At 44.1% G+C, this 13,454-nt stretch overlaps 1 protein-coding gene across 1 annotated transcript in view; it reads right to left on the bottom strand.

The window, feature by feature from the left end:
• Positions 1 to 13,454, bottom strand: part of LOC138753879 (acyl-coenzyme A thioesterase 1-like) — a 31,946-nt gene that overhangs the window by 7,360 nt on the left and 11,132 nt on the right. The window contains exon 2 of the mRNA XM_069917416.1: positions 1,431 to 1,633. Coding sequence (XP_069773517.1) covers positions 1,431 to 1,633 — 203 coding nt within the window. The remainder of the gene's footprint in view (positions 1 to 1,430; positions 1,634 to 13,454) is intronic.

The raw sequence follows: 13,454 nt of genomic DNA, 5'->3' as shown, positions 1-13,454 counted from the left end.
AAAGAATTGAAAGGCTTTGAGACTTTCTGTGTGTGGGGTGGAAGTGTAAAGGGATTGGATGTCCTTCGTGAAGATGAAAAGGTCCAGTTTGGGTAATTTGAAGTAACTGAAGAGCTGGATGGCATGTAAGGTATCGGAGATATAGGTGGAAAGGGATTGGACCGGGGAGGAAAGGTGGAGTCAAGGTAAGACGAAATTAGTTCAGTGGGGCAAGATCAAATGGAAACAATGGGTCTACCAAAATGGTTGGTATTTATTTATCTTGGGTAAGAGGTAGAAACGGGCACTGTGGGGGTGGGAGTCAATGAGGTTGGTGGAGATGATAAGAGGTGTTGAGGTTGGAGATGGTGTTGGAGACAGTGGCTAGATGAGCTGTGTTGGGGTCCTGTTGAAGGGTTAAATAGGAGGAGATGCCTGAGAGCTGTGGTTTCAGCAAGGTAGAGGTCAGTGCGTAAAGCCACAACAGCACCATCTTTGTCTGTAGGCTTGATAATGAGATTAGATGTGTGCATTTTGTGTGTGTAGTGTGGGTTTGTGCACTGTGTGTGCATGTGTATTATGCATGTGCGCATTGTGTGTACATGTATTGTGTATGTGTGTGCACATTGTATGTATGTATTGTGTGTGTGTGTATAAGTATTTTGTGTGTGTGCATTGTATGTGTGTAGTGTGCATGTGTATTGTGTGTGTATTTTTTGTGTGTGTGCATTGTATGTATGTATTGTGCATGTGTATTGTGTGTATATATATTTATGTATTTTGTGTGTGTGTGTGTGTGTGTGTGTGCACATTGTGTATTTATTGTGCATGTGCATTGTGTGTGTGTTTATTGTCTATGTTTTGCATGTATTATATGTGTCTATTGTGTATTTCTATTTTGTGTGTGTGTGTGTGCCCAAACTATTTCCAAACAGTACGATCCTCATCATTTTAATGAATTGCCAAGAAGTGTTGGTTTGCAATTAAAAAGGGAAACCAAAGACTCTGACCACTTATTAATTCAAATTCTTGCCAATTCACTTATGTGACCCGAATGCGTTTGAATGAGAAATGGAGTTGATAGATATTTGAGTTTGAGAGAGGGGTGTTGGGGGTGGGGGGGAAACAAGGTGGGGCCGTCAGATGGACGAGAGAGAGAGAGAGAGAGAGAGAGAGAGAGAGAGAGAGAGAGAGAGAGAGAGAACAACAGAAAATAGTCAAACAAGAGGTTGTTGCAAGAATCACAATATCTAATATTGTCCAAAAAAACAATGGTGACTATTTGTGGAGACCTTCAATGTTTCTCTTTGTCCATCAGTGCTGTATGACCTGCCGAGTATTTCCAATATCTACAATTATTTGACTATCAAAGATCTTTAAGGTCATCTGGAGTTTTACCCACAGGCAAAAATCGACATGACCTGAGGAATTTATCTGACAAGATAACTCACCTTTGGATGCTGTCTCAAAAATTCTACAGCTTCTTCAAAATATTCCAAATCAAGGTCTGTTGCACTCTTTGGAAGATCGTCGTGGTTAAGGTAGCCTAATGCCAGTGTAGTAAAGCCATGGTTTGCCAAGAGACTGGCCTTCGACTCGCCCAATTCACCATCGATCGTGCTCAAATGAACCACTCCTGGAAAGGAACCATTTCCTGTCCAATTCAAGCAAGTATGAGTTTATTTATTGGAGGAAATCGCCACTAGATTGACTCTCAACAATCAAAAGATTTGCCGCATATCATTTAATCCAAGGCTAGTTATTGAATAAAACTCTAAACACTAATGCTTTAAGCCCAGGGAGGTTTCAGATTTATTTGCTGTTTATAGGATAACAGTAGGTAAATACTACTTATGAAGAGTTAATTAATACTGATGTTTTAAGTATATGGTTATTTTAGTATCCAAGAATTTCCTACCTCCAGTAGGGCGACTGAGTTGGGGTGATAAATTTATAGTGCCTGGAACATGGACAACAAAGCACAGATATGGTGCTGGGGAGGAGGGAACATTGCTTATGCAATGGGAAATAGTTTTGTCTTAGTGAAAGCCATGATAAGGATAGTTTTCAAGGGATGCAACCCTCTGTAAAGCTTGGGGGAAGGTGTGCAATGCACGGTACTGGCGAAAACTCACAGAATCCATAGGAAGCAAAAGGCAATGGACATTTTGGGCCTGAGCCCTTCGTCAGGAATTGGGAAGGGGCGTGTTTGTTTGGTGATGATTATCAGTTGTGGAAAAGTCAGCGCTGGTGGCAAGGGGGTGGGGGTGATTTTACTTTGTTCACCTGTGGAAAAAACAATCTCAGTTTCAACACCTCATTCATGAAACAGTATCTCCAATTCAGCAGCAGGTTCTGTACTGGATGAGGCTGCCTTTAATATTGCACTCAACCCAGTGGGGCTTTAGAGGTGGAGACCTGGAGCATCCTGCCTGAAAGGTGACAGAGTCTCACAACAACTTCACAAGCTCTTGATTTTCTAAAGGCATACAAGGCTGCAGGCTAAGCGCTGTCAAATGGAGTGAGTAAAAGATGAGCAGTTGTGGGATGGCATGGATGAGTTGGGCCGAAGGGTCTGCTTCAACGCAAAGAGTGAGTTGTTGGAGGAACTCGTCGGGCAGCATCCGTGGAGGGAATTGGAGAGTCGATGCTTCAGGTTGAGAGCCTTCATTAAGATCTTAATTCCTCTCCCCCCCACCACCCTCCCCCCAACCCACCCCACCCAAGGAATGCAGCCCAGTCTGCTTGAGTTTCTCCAGCAACTAATATTTTGGTGATAATTATAAATTTATCACCATACACACAATATGCACCTGCAATTCTTCCTTGGTCCAGCCAAACAGGTACTTCTGTTAAAAAAAACTACAAAAGTATACATTAAGTTACCCCCATATGGAAAGAGATAATATAGAAGACAGCAATTTTATAAAAAATGTAGACAAACAGCGCAGTAAAAGGCCAATGAGTTTGTGCCACCCAATTTACACTCCATTAACCTACAGCCCCGATACACTTTTGAAGGGAGGGAGGAAACCTGAATCCCCCCTCCCGGGAAAACCCACGCGGACACTGGGGGAGCCTACAGACTCCTTACAGACAGAGTGGGATTTGAACCCCAGGTCCTGATCAGTGCCGCTGTCAAGGTGCCAACTGCTGCACCCACAGTAGATAAAAGTAGATGATAAATATTCAGTTACAGTTTTTTTTAATTTAGACATACTGCACTGTAACAGGCCAATTCAGCTGTACAAGTCCATGCCTCCCAATTTACACCCCGGTATGTTTTTTTTTGAAGGGTGGGAGGAAACTGGAGCCCCCAGAGGAAACCCACACAGACACAGGGAGATTGTACAAACTCCTTACAGACAGCGCCGGATTTGAACCCCGGTCTAGTCCCAGTCGCCAGCGCTGTAAAGGCATTACGCTAACCGCTACACCAAACGTGCCGCCCTTCAGTTACAGTTAGCGCAAGAAAGAAAGCTGTACTTCAGTAATGCAGAAGGGTCTATTTCTGGCCACGGAGTAGTTTATACATAGAGAGAGGTGCAAGAGTCTAATAGCCGTTGGAAACAAACTGCTCTTAAACCAAGTGATGCTTGGTTTCAGGCTGATAGTGGGGGTCCTTTCTGATGTTGGCTGCCTTCTTGATAGCTCCTCACATAGGTTTCTTGAATGGATGGGAGGCTGGGGACCATGAAGGATCTTCTGCGATCGTGTGCACTCAGATTACCAAACCAGGCCGTGACACAATTAGCATGCGCTCCTCAGTCCACCTGGAGAATTTTGATTGAGCGTTCAGCAACATGACAAGTGCCCAGATCGCAGCAACATCTGGCGTCTCTCGTTCTCCAGGGTCTGTTTTCATGCTCCATCACTCTCTGAATCTGAATGAAAGCTGGTCAGGGAGCTGCTGCTCACAGCATAGGATGACATTAAACTGAGAAATGATGGAAGCAGAGAGTCTAATATCTTCACCAGAACTTGATTTGCCAAGGCATACAAGGCCATGCACTAAATGAACACTTAGACTTCATTCTTGGCACTGACTGATGGGCCAAAGAGCCTAATACTATGGTGTACTATGTTCATGAAGGGATATATATATATATATATTGTGCAAGCAACTGAATTTTAGTTCGTGTTCCATATAGACAGCTCACAAACTTATCTTCTATAATCTAGTGAGGGGGGGGGTGAAAATGGTGTCAGAGGTGGCAAGAAAATTTAAATTCCTGGGTGTCACTATCTTGAAGGACCTGGCATCATGAAGAAAGCACGTCAGTTCTCCTACTTCCTCAGGAGTTTGCGGAGGATTGGTATAAAGTTGAAAACCTTGGGAAATTTCCAGAGATGTGCGCTGACCGGTTGCTTCACGCCCTGGTATGGGGGCACCAATATCTCTCAGCATAAAGCCCTGCAAAAGGTAGTGGATACATCCCAGGACATCACAGGCAAAACCTTCCCCACTATCGAAAACATCTACAGGAAATACTGCTGTCGGAGAGAAGCAGCAATCATCAAGGATTCACATCACCCAGCATACACTCTGTTCTCGCTGCTGCCATCAGGAAAAAGGGCATAGGTGGCACAAGACTCGCACCACCAGGTTTAGGAACAGCTGCTCCCCCTCCACCATCAGACTCCAAAACAGAGATTCAAAGGAGTCTTACTTTGCACATTATTTATTAGTGAATATTTATTTTTTAAGTACAAATGTTCCCCGACATACGTACGAGCTCCATTCTGACCGACCAGCCAGATCTTGAAATGGAATCAAGTCGGGTGTATTTTACTCCAGGCCGACACTTTCTTAAACTGGCGCCATGGTACTGCATCCACAGCCCAGCCTGCCCGGCACAGGAAAGACTCGTCTGCCACCACCTGTGCTCACCTCCTACACCTTGAACACTGGGTCTGCCATCACCTTTGTGTCCTGAAAATAGAACACATTCGGTGGCAGCTGAGTCCCGACGCACTCCCAGCCTGTGGCCACCGCCATGTTGGTCTGACAAAATAAACAGGCCCTGGATCCCCGGGACCTGACACATCATTTTTACATTTGCGTACAGGGATTATATTTTTCCTTCATTATTTTTTAATTTATACAGTTTTTTTTCTCGGTCATATGTACAGATGGTCGTAAGTCAGGGCCCACCTGTATTGCAGCTTGTTTACAATTCTTTCTTTGTTTACATTTTCCTCTTTTGTACACAACTTTTCTTGAGTTATTTTGTTCCACCAATCAGTAGAAATTCTGCCTGGCCTGCAGAGAGAACTTCAGGGTTGTATGTGATATCATGTTTGTAATCTTGACAATAAATCTTGAACTTTGAAATTGTAGCTTTAGTTTAAGTATATTTCTCACATTATATCTAGTAAAGGTAGAAAGGTTCTTCTGGAATCAGTCTAACGGGTTATATCCAACACAGCTACATAAACAGCACAATTTACATTGTATCCGGCTACAATAAAATGAATGGTCAATGGGCAATAAGAGAGCATTGCAGTACATTGCAGTATGCTGGAAAAACTCAGCAGATCACACAGCGTCCACAGGAAGCAAAGGGTGACCAAGGTTTTGGGCTGCTGTAGGTGCATTGCATTCACCCCCACCATCTGTCGGCTATCTTCTTTAGTTAAGAAGGATAAAACATAAAAGCAGTGATGCGAATGACATTGAGTTTTTTTTTGACATTGACCAGCCCACACTTGGAAAATTGTGGGCAGTTTTCTGGGCATCATACCCAAGGAAGGATGTGTTGGCATTGAAGAAGGTCCAGAGAAGATTTACAGGGATGATCCCCAGGGTGAAAGGGTTTTCACATTTGAAGGCTCTAGGACTGTGCTCGAAGGGGTTTAGAAAAACGAGAGGGAATCCCACTGACATCTATGAAGTACTGAAAAGGACTGGAGAGAGTAGATGATGAGAGGATATTCCTTTGTTGGAGGAGTCTGGGACCAGAGGGCACAGTCAGAAATGTCTGTTTAGTACAGAGGTGAGGACGAATTTATTCACCCAGAAATTGGTGGAATTCATTGTTGCATATGGCTGTGGAAGTCAAGTTATTGGGGATATCTGAGGTGGAGGCAAATATATTTTTGATCAAGAAGGGAATTGAGTTTTATTAGAAGGCATGATGAAATGGCAGGACAGACTCAATGGGCTGAATGGCCTACTTCTGCTCCTATGTCTTATGAGAGCACTATTGTGAGGCTCATTCAAGACCCCGATGGCTGTTTGAAAGAGATACCTTCTCCCAGTGGGAGAGGGAGAAGTGTGTGCACCCTGGATGCGATGAGAGCATTTAGTTTGCCACAGTGGTGGTGCTCATGCTTGTAGTAGTGGCTGCTTTAGGTGCGGGCAGAGGCAAGGCCTGGTGCCAAGAGGAGGCAGGGCTTGGCCCCAGTGCGGTGAGAGGCAGGGCCTGGTGAGAGGAGGCAGGGCCTGGTGCCCAGCATGGTGAAAAGAGGCAGGGCCTGGCACCCAGTACGCCAAGTGGAGGCAGGGCCTGGTACCTAGCACGGCAAAAGGAGGCAGGGCCTGGCACCCAGCATGGCAAGAGGAGGCAGGGCCTGGTACCTAGCACGGCGAGAGGAGGCAGGGTGTGGCACCCAGCATGGCGAGAGGAGGCAAGGCCTGGCACCCGGCATGGCGAGAGGCAACAAGTTAGAGGAGGGAGCAGAGGCTGGAGATGTAATCATATAGCAACCTACAGCACAGAAACACACCAGTTCAGCCCTTCTAATCCATGTCAAACACCTTCTCCCACCTGGTCCCAATGACCCACACCCAACCCATAACCCTCCACACCTCTCTTGCTGACATACCTCTCCTATTTTTCCTTAAATATTAAAATCGAGCCAGCATCTACCACTTTGGCCGGAAGCTCATACCACACTCCCACCAGCCTCAAGTGAAGAAATTTTCCCTCCTGTTTCCCCTATACTTTTCCCCCTTCAATCTCAATCCATGTCCTCTTGTTTGAACCCTGAAGCTGCTTGGCTTGCTGCTGGCTCACCTGGACACTGCGCACGGCCACATCTGCTCCAAGCTCTGCCACCTGCCACACATCCACCCCAGCCTCCGATTCCTGCAGCACTTGGAGTGAATGAAGTACATGAGCCACAAACAGAAGGTAATAGATAGATGCTCCCTGACCCAGTGAGTGTCTCCAGCGTCAGTCAGCAAGTCTCTCCTGACATTCATCATCCTGTCAAAAGGGGTTAATTGCATAGAACAGGATTATCCCCTTTGGCACAGAATGCTTGTGCCCAACATAATGCACAAAATTAAACCTTTACATGACACATATGCATATCACCTGTGCATTCACAGGTCTATCTAGAAGCCTCTTAAATGCTTCCACAACTACTGGCAGCCCATTCCAGGCACTGAGCACTCTCCGTGTAAAAGAACCGTGACCACTCATTTCCTTTTTAATTCCCCCTCTCCCCACCTTATCAACATGTCCTCTTCTGTGTGACGTTTTTAACCCTGGCAATAGGAGTTCTATTTTCAGCTTATGGGGAGATATTGAGGACTCATTGAAGGAAGGTTAGGGATCTTACAGGCACACAACATTTTAAAAGAATATTTAAGAATGTTTCAGAGAGGTGGATTCCACTGGCAGATGAGACTGGAACAAGGGGAAACAGCCATCAGATTCGAGGGAGCAGTGGTGAATCTGTGGAAGCGTCTGCTCGAGGAAGCAGTCAAAGCTGCCTCATTGAATGCAGTTAAGACACAGGTAGGTAGATTTTTGGGTAGTTGGGTAATTGTGGGGAACAGGCAGGTAAGTGGAATTGAGCCCAGAGCCAGATCAACCACAATCTTGTTGAATGGCAGAGCTGGTTTGATGGGCCAATTGACCTGCTCCTTTTCCCATTTCTTGTAAGTCAAATAAGAGACACAAGATCAATGCATTCTATCCACAATGCACCAATGCCCCACATCTTCCATCTTAAAACAATATGCCCATGAGTTGTCATACATCAATGGATCAAGCCACAGCCCCGAGTCTCAAAGTAAACCTAAAAGCTTCAACATGAAATGTGCAATGAAATAGTCATAGCTACTGCATGTTTTATTTTTAAAAAATATAAAAAACATGAGATGCTGATGTTGGGGCAGACACGTTTTGACATCACCCACTGCGACACCAACCACTAGAACACTGCTGTGACAATGCCGACTGCCCATAACACTCGGTATCGAGCAGCTGCAAAGGGAGATAAGAAAAGTGCATTAAAAATGTTCGCATGCCTGCCCGGAAATGTTTCCACTCCTCACAAGGCAAACATTGTGGGCCACTGGGTACCAATCGCAGCCTCAGGCAGCCCTGCTGCAGTAATTTCTTGCTTCATATAGGGATTGGAATAATGCAATTGGGAGCCCCTGATTTCACCTCATCTTAAGGTCAATTTTTTACTGAAGAAATCCAACACACCGTTTAACAAGATGATGGCAGATATAGTTCAGGTGCCTTTTCCCAGCACTAGATTGGGTGGTGAGTGGGAAGCAGTCCTCTATTTGAGCCTAATTTACCGATGCATAAAAAAATTCTCAGTGTATCTGCTTCCGACTGCAAACAAACAATGTCAATGTACCTGTGGATAAGTCAAGGGCACATTGAGAATTTCTTGCTGAACATTCTCCTATTACGTTAAGAACGGATACTGATTTATGAGCTGAGGACAAATGAATATCAGAGAAAGATAGAAGCAGCATTCCAATAAAAGCTGCAACCTGAAAATTGCTGCCTATAATTTAGGATCCAATCTTCACTTGGATTTTGAAGTTGTTTAGTTACAGTATCGCAGTATCCTGTTCATTCCGATTGTGCTCTGCAATCTCTTGTTAAACCAATAAAGAAAAAAATCTTATTCCATTTAACTGTAATCAGATTAAATAACCATTTCCTGAAAATGCCTAGATTACTGATTAATAATCAGCCTGCTCCTTAATCTACTGACGACTGCGGAGCGGTTCCCGTCACAAGTGACGCACCTAGTTGAGCTGCTGCTTCAAGCTGCCAGAGACCTCTGGATTCAGTCCCGCCTTAGGTCCTGCCTGCGTGCAGTTATCACGCTCTCCCTGTGGCCGTCAGAGGTTTTCTCCCTAGGTTTCCCCCCAATTTGGCGGTTGGCGCTAAACCTTTCCAGCGCTAAACCTTTCCAGCACAAGCGATCGGGACCAGGGTTCCGTAAGGTGTTTGGACGTTCTCCCCGTGTCTGCGGGGGATTTCCCCGGGAGAGGGCTCCAATTTACTCCCACTATTTGAAACGCACTGGAGGTGTAGGTTAATTGGGTGTAAATTGGGCACCACGGGCTCGTGGGCTACATGTCTAAATTTAAAATTTAAATTTAAATTCCAACGTCACGTAGGTTCGTAGGTTTAATGGCCACAGGAACAGCAGAAGACAGCAGCCCAAGTCAGCCAGAGGACAACAGAGTAGAAGAGCAGCAGGAGCAGAATGATCAAGCATCCATAGCCTCGGTTCCCCACCCGAGCAAAGGAGGCCGGCAATGGCTGGTGGGATACAAGGGATTCTTTGTGATAGATTTTTATCACATACCTGAAAAATGTGTCATTTATCTGTGTGCTACATTTACATTTGATGTTCAAAACACACTGGGAGTTGTAGGTCAATGGGGTGTAATTGGGCGGCATGAGCTGACAATACTGTGCTGTACGTCTACATTTTTAAAAAATATATTAAAAAAGTTAAAACTGTAGACAACTGGGCCTTATCTAAGCCCTCACAGAACTGTTATATTGAAGGCCCCATCTTACTAATAAGAAACCATCAAGGTATTTTCCAGTTAATGTAGATTCTCTCTCCTCCGCATCCCACGGTCATGCAGTATGGTTCTACCAAATAAAAAAAAATATTGGGGGAAAAGAGATAGAAAACCAAACCCTCAGAGGCAACAAATTCTGGTAACTGATGCCATGTCATTACTGTGGCAACCAGCAGTGGAGACAATATTGTCCCGCGAAGGTAATTTAGGCAATATATCCCTTCCTTGTCAGCGCAGCCCAAGAGCTGGAATTGAATTTCAAACATTTATTTTGTGAAGTGGAACTTTAATTTGACAAGTCAGGCTTTCTGAGGATGTATTTGGCACAATAGATGCCTCATGTCCTGAAACATTTCTGTAGATGAAGGAAGAGGTTGCAGTATGTCTGGATGTTTGATAGGGTGTCACACAAATAAGGGGTTATTAGATTGTGTCTTCATATTAGCTGGAAAGAGGTTTTTTTTTAAAGAAGGATTGTGGAAATAAATGTCCCTCTCCATGTTGGCCCAGGCCTGCTGCTGAGAACCAACAGGAATCAGTGTGGTGGCTTCAGCGACTTAACCATAGTTAAGATAGGACTGTCTCCAGCAAAAGAACGGGAACTCAATGGGCCCAGCATCAGAAAGGATCCCCATGACCTTGGCCATGCTCTCTTCTCACGATTACGCTCAGACTGAAGGTACAGAAACCTGAAGTCCAGCATCTTTGAGTTCATGCGCAGTTTTTTTCTTCTCCAACAGCTGTCAGGTTCTTGAACCTCCCTGCATAACTCTGATGCTAAACTACTCCAGGTTCAAAGATATGTCTGTCCTGTTGATTTTTTTTTGCACTTAACTGCAACTGTGAATATTTATCCTTTTATATTTCTCTCGTTTGTGTGTGGTGATACCACTGTATGTGGTTAATATGCCACTGGCACTGTATCCTTATGTATGGGCTAGTCCACCTTCCCTCTGGAACTCCTCCCCCTGGAATACTCATCAAGGCGGTTACACCCAAGCCCCTCCCTCAGTACGAGTCCTGAAATCGGGCCAAAACAGGAGCATAGTAATAAAAGCCTGTTGTCCTACAACTCTAGTCTTCTGGTGTTACTGACAGTGCACCATTGTGGCAATTTGATTGATACTATAGGTGTATTGTGTACTTATGTACCTGCAGGCAACAAGGTTGTCGGTGCATTTGTACCTTGGACCTATGTGCATGACAATAATCTCATCAAGCAACATCTGTTTGAGGCAATGGGGTGGTCAATATCTTGGGGCAAGACTGTATCAGGAGAGGGTGATAGCCAGTAAAAAAGAGGCGAGGCTTGGTAGGTGCTGGGTGGGGATTATAGGCAGATGGAATCAGACGAGGAAGAAGAACATTTGGAAACAGCAGTTGATGGGTGAAAACAGTAATGCGTCCAAGTATACTAAACTAGGCAGGAACTTGATCCACAAGATGGCAGTTTTTGGATATAAAAATTCTCATGGGGTTATGAGGTTAGTGAGGAAAGTTCCACGGAGACTAAAGGCCAGTCAAGTACAACAAAGGCATTGAAAGGTACAGAAAGTCACAGTGATGAGAAGCCAAATAGGCTTCTATTACTTTATTGTTCATGTGAGAACAGAAGGACTTTCTGAAGGGCCATAGGCAGATTGAATGAGAGGGCATAAAGGGAGTAGATAGAATATAATGTGGGAAATTGGATAAATAACTTTTATTGGTGTGACAGATTATAGATATAATTTTGGGAGATAAAGCGTGGCAGGTTTTTTTTAAGTGTAGGTCACATACAAATACTTTAAAATAGATCTCATTTAAAATCCTGGAGCTCTGCTCATGCTAGACATGTCGGGGCCTCAGAGCCTTTACAAAACCTTTGGAAAGTGCCCAAGAGACTTCACTAATGGATTGTTGTTTACAAAAAAGCAACTGAAGAAAGAACTTGCCGGAGCCGCATTCTATCTGGAATGGAATTGCAGTTCTAAGAGGGTCATGCGGTTTTGCAAGCAGAGAGAGTAAAACAGGTTTTATTTCTGTTTGTGTGATATAGAGAGAGAGAGAGAGAGAGAGAGAGAGAGAGAGAGAGAGAGAGAGAGAGAGAGAGTGAGAGTGAGAGTGAGAGAGAGAGAGAGAGAGAGAGAGAGAGAGAGAGAGAGATCCGTTCTACAGTTTTATAGTCAGCAGTAGTGACTGGGACTGGAACAGAACAAGCTGGCAAACTTGTAGAAAACCCCATTTGGAAGATGGATTTGAATGCTTAGTTCAGCCTGGTCAAAGTCTTTGTGGTTCATGCAAGAGGAGAGGACTGGCTGTCTGATGTTTTACTTGAAATAAGAGAAACAAAAAGGAACTCTGTGGTGACCTGAAAGAAAGAGGTTATCATCTGGAAAAGCTTGATGGGGCAAGTTTCTTCAGCAAGACACTGGCTGATTAAAAGGAATTGGTTTGTGTCCAGGAACAACAAATCTCTCTCTGAAACCCGACAAGCACCATTTACCTTTCAAGCACCAAAGCCTGGTGAACTTCATAAATGTTAAATTCTGTGCACAGCATAAGAATTGTTTGCAACAGTGAACTTGGAGGAATGAGAAGTGATTTTGGACTGTGAACCAAAGAACTTTTCTGAACTTACACACACATGAGCTTAGAATTAGAACGGGGTTAAGTTAGGTTAGTTAAATCAATAATGATTTAAAACTGTGATTCTGTTTTCATGTTTAAAGATAATTAAAAGCAACATTTGTTTAAGTAACCATTTGTCTTGGTGAATGTCTATTGCTGCTGGGTTTTGGGGTCCTCTGGGCTCATAACATTAGAAGAACAGAAAATAGTGTATATATTTTTTATAAATGATGGAAAAACTGCTAACTGTGGTGTGCACAGGAAAATGATGCTGTTCTATAAAAATGCTAAAGTCAACATCAAGATGCAGCAAGCAACTGGAGACCTAGTTTTTATTATAAATACGTTGTGTTGCAATTGTACCAGACTTTGATCTTTCTACCCATGGAATGAGGGACGTCCCCAAGACAAGAGGGTTCTTTAACGAAGAAGAAAAACGAGGAAGACAGGGAATATGAATTATTCTAAATGAACCATATAAACTTCTGAAAACGTGAAAATCTAGAATGTAGGGATCAGCCATTTCAGATTGAGATGTGAAGGGTTCTCACTTGGAATATTTGGAATCATTTACTATGTATTTTTGGCCATTGAGTGAGCTCAAGGATGAGATTAACTTGCGTTTAAGGCACAGAGAGATGTGGCGGGTGCGTAAATTGAGGAGGAAGGTGGATGGTGAGGTCAGTATGATCCAACTGAAATGGAAGCAAGTCATCCTCGATCGTGACAGACTGGCCAGGATAAAGCACAACAAATGCCAAGGTCGAGTGTGATACACAGCAGCACTGGAGAAACTCAGCAGGTCATGCAGCATCCATAAGAATAAACTTTTCAGACCAAGCCCTTCATCAGGAACCTGGAATAAGAAGTAGATACGAGAATAAAATGGTGGAGGGGAGAGGAGGAGGAAGGGGAAGAGGGAGGAGAACAGGCTAACCATCAAGAGGTGGATACAGGTCAGAGGTCGTAAAAGAAAAAAAACTGAGAAGTGATTGGGGGAAAGAGGGCAGAAGGTAGCTGTGACTGGAGAAGGAAGGAGAGCTAGAGGAAGAGAGACTGAGGG

The sequence above is a fragment of the Narcine bancroftii genome, chromosome 2 (genome assembly GCF_036971445.1).
Source record: "Narcine bancroftii isolate sNarBan1 chromosome 2, sNarBan1.hap1, whole genome shotgun sequence".
Lineage (NCBI taxonomy): Eukaryota > Metazoa > Chordata > Chondrichthyes > Torpediniformes > Narcinidae > Narcine > Narcine bancroftii.
The sequence above is the reverse complement of the archived record's forward strand: the minus strand, read 5'-3'. Positions and strand labels throughout refer to the sequence as shown.